Source organism: Morone saxatilis, unplaced genomic scaffold, assembly GCF_004916995.1.
Source record: "Morone saxatilis isolate NCDOM2014 unplaced genomic scaffold, NCSU_SB_2.0 Contig14, whole genome shotgun sequence".
Lineage (NCBI taxonomy): Eukaryota > Metazoa > Chordata > Actinopteri > Moronidae > Morone > Morone saxatilis.
The window spans coordinates 24,086-26,957 of record NW_023339696.1 but is presented as its reverse complement, the minus strand read 5'-3'; the positions used below and the strand labels follow the sequence as shown (position 1 = coordinate 26,957).

The 2,872-nt window shown below is 40.3% G+C and overlaps 1 protein-coding gene across 1 annotated transcript in view; it reads right to left on the bottom strand.

Annotated features, from left to right (window-relative positions):
* LOC118323022 (serine/threonine-protein kinase SMG1-like) overlaps positions 1-2,872 on the bottom strand; it is a 43,921-nt gene that overhangs the window by 37,412 nt on the left and 3,637 nt on the right. The window contains exons 3-4 of the mRNA XM_035654934.1: positions 701-853; positions 142-278 (exon numbers count right to left, since the gene is read on the bottom strand). Of these exons, the coding sequence (XP_035510827.1) occupies positions 142-278; positions 701-853 (290 nt within the window). The remainder of the gene's footprint in view (positions 1-141; positions 279-700; positions 854-2,872) is intronic.

Sequence of the window (2,872 nt, the reverse complement as noted above, 5' to 3'; positions counted from 1 at the left end):
ATCATCTTTATACGTACCATTTTAGCACTGGTATTGGAAAAAAAACTAATTATACCCAACCCAAGAGAGAGCATGTGTCTCAATGAGTGATGTTTAAATGCAGAAACATAAAGAAGATAATCTGTACACAATCCGACTGACCACTTTGCTTTCGCTGTGACTGATGAATTCCTTCAGCTGTTTGAGGGTGGCCAGCCTGCGGTCGCGATCATCTTCCCTGGAGACTCGGCGCAGGAGGTTGGCCAGCCGAGACTCCTCTGAGTGAGCCATCCCTCTATCTACAATAACATGCGATCAACAATGCACTGACACTCTCCATCACATGCTGCATGTTTAACATCACATATACCCTGACATGAGGGAATAGATTTAGCTATGAACTAAAATTCTGAACTATAAATGGCTTAAGTTGATAGATACTAGTGTGGCATTTAAAACAAAAAAACAGTCACTCCTGTTTCTGTTGTTATTCCTCAGATGTGTTTACACTTCATATCAGACATTTGTTTGTTACCTTGATAGAGAGCTACCACACAAATGGTTAAAGTGACAAAGAAATGACTGTAGTCTGTCAGTAAGAACAGCCTGGATATGTAAGAGTAACTAAATTCTATCAACATATCTTATGCCATCTGAATACTGCAGCCATTGCTGTTTTCACTAGCTCATGTTAGAGTACTGAATGTTAGTAAGAGCTTACCCTGCGATTTCTTCATGTCCTTTGAAGCTAAAGCACGGTTTCCATGCTGAAAAGGAGTCAAATCTGGTGTCACGTCATTGGGCCTCAACTCTTGCCCCACCGACTTCCAACCAAACGTATTATCACAGACACCTTGACCAGCTTCATATCCACCTATAGGAAACCATAACAAACCATGTTGGATTAGACCAATTTATTACACAGAAAGCATCATTTATCAGCATTTCTAGAAACATTGATAATTCCTGAGTTGGCTTTGTCTAATAAATATTTTCCAATGTTCAAAAGACACCACAATCATATTCTGAGTTATTCAATAATGAATTTACAGTAACAATAACAATAAATACGGTGCACATAATGATTAAAAAACAACATAAAACAAATTCTGCCAGTAGAAATGATTACTATGCTTATTTTTTGGCAGCTTTTCTTTATTTATTCTGTGTTCTATTGATGAAGCCTATGAGTGTTTTCTTAATTTACTATAATTATTAGAGAAGATGCTTTCGGTCATTTTAGACATTTCCATGAACGCAATAATGTCACTGCAGCAAATAACATTAACCAGCAAAACTTAAAAACTGTTAGAACGTTGACAGGACATATAAAGTCCTCCTGTATGAACCTGGACTATGTGTGGGAACTTCTGGAGGTGGAAATTAACAGACCATTAAGTAACATCAGATGCCCTCACCGTGTCGGAGATGTCGGTTATGCTGCTGTGCCTCGTGCGCAAATGTGCACAGCCTATCTCTTAATGGGGAGAAACTTCCCTACCCTAACTTAGTCCCAGTCCAGCTGCTATTAATCACAATGTTATCATAATTTTAATAACCCAACCGGTCAGATCGATCTCAGTGCTGCGTTTTTAACTGGTGATAATGTTTGTTAAACAGGTAACAGGCTGCTGCTCTGGCACTGTTGACTGTGTGTCTTTATTAATATTAGTACAGTTCCTTTGTGTGCAGATACAAACTGCATCAAAAGTCTCTGCTGCTGTTAAAGCCGACTGACAGCTGATCCTGCTGTGATCAGCTGTTGCCATCATCATAAACGGACGTCGCTTCATGTGACACTTTCGAGAAAAGGACATCTCAATTATCTAAAACCATATTTCTTCTTTCCTACTTTCCTTTATCTGGTTTTCTTGCGTGTTAGTACCTCCCACCATGGATACATGTAAAGTGAGGGAAATGTGGATGCAATTAAGCGACATGAGTCCATTGACAGTATGTATAATGGACAGCTTCCGGGTCTGAAAAGTAAAGCCAATGTGGAAGTGTCTTAAAACGGAGAATGAGCCGACTTGTCACTTCATTTATTAGCTAATTTATTTCCTAATGGCAAATGGTCTGTACTTATATAGATATAGATACATTCACATACATTCACCCTTTCACACATTCACACAGTGATGGCAAAGCCCATCGAACAGAAACTAACTCATTCATTCTAACGCAGATGCACAGCACGGAACAATCCCCAACAGGGATTGAACCAACAACCTTCCGATTAGTGGACGACCCGCTTCTACCTCTTAGCCACAGTTATCCAGGTGATGAGTTTCTGGTCTCAATCGCTAGTTTCAAGTCTTCAATACATTATGATGTTCATTTAGTAAATTATGGTCCAGTTTAGACTAAAATAGAAGATAAAGTGGCATATGCTTTTGGGCGGGGCAACCTTATGATAGACAGGTTATTCTCAGTGGGTCTGTCCAGTGCAGCACACCAAACTCAACTGTCAAACTAGGCAGTGCAGATTAAATACGAAGCAAGATTCTGGCGAGTCGCCATTGTTTCCTGCTATGAATGAGTTAAAACCGCGTAGCCAATGATCAACACGTAGTACGTCACATCCACTGGCCCACGCTGGCTCCGTCTAAATGTCATGGCTGCATCCAAAACGCCTAATTCGAGGCTTCAAAGAGGAACTCGACAAACGAATGGGTGACATAACAATAAGTGCACACTTGCATGAGATCCACCTATAGTCATGCTCTTGTACATTTGTAATTTCATAACAGGGGTCACACAATGAAATGTAAATTGTAGTACGTTCATGCTACACACAAAGTACTTGAAGTGAATGAATGAGTTAGTTTCTGTCGCGGATCCGAGAGACAGAACCGTGACACACTCGCTCCCTGGACTGTTGAGCTCTCGTTAA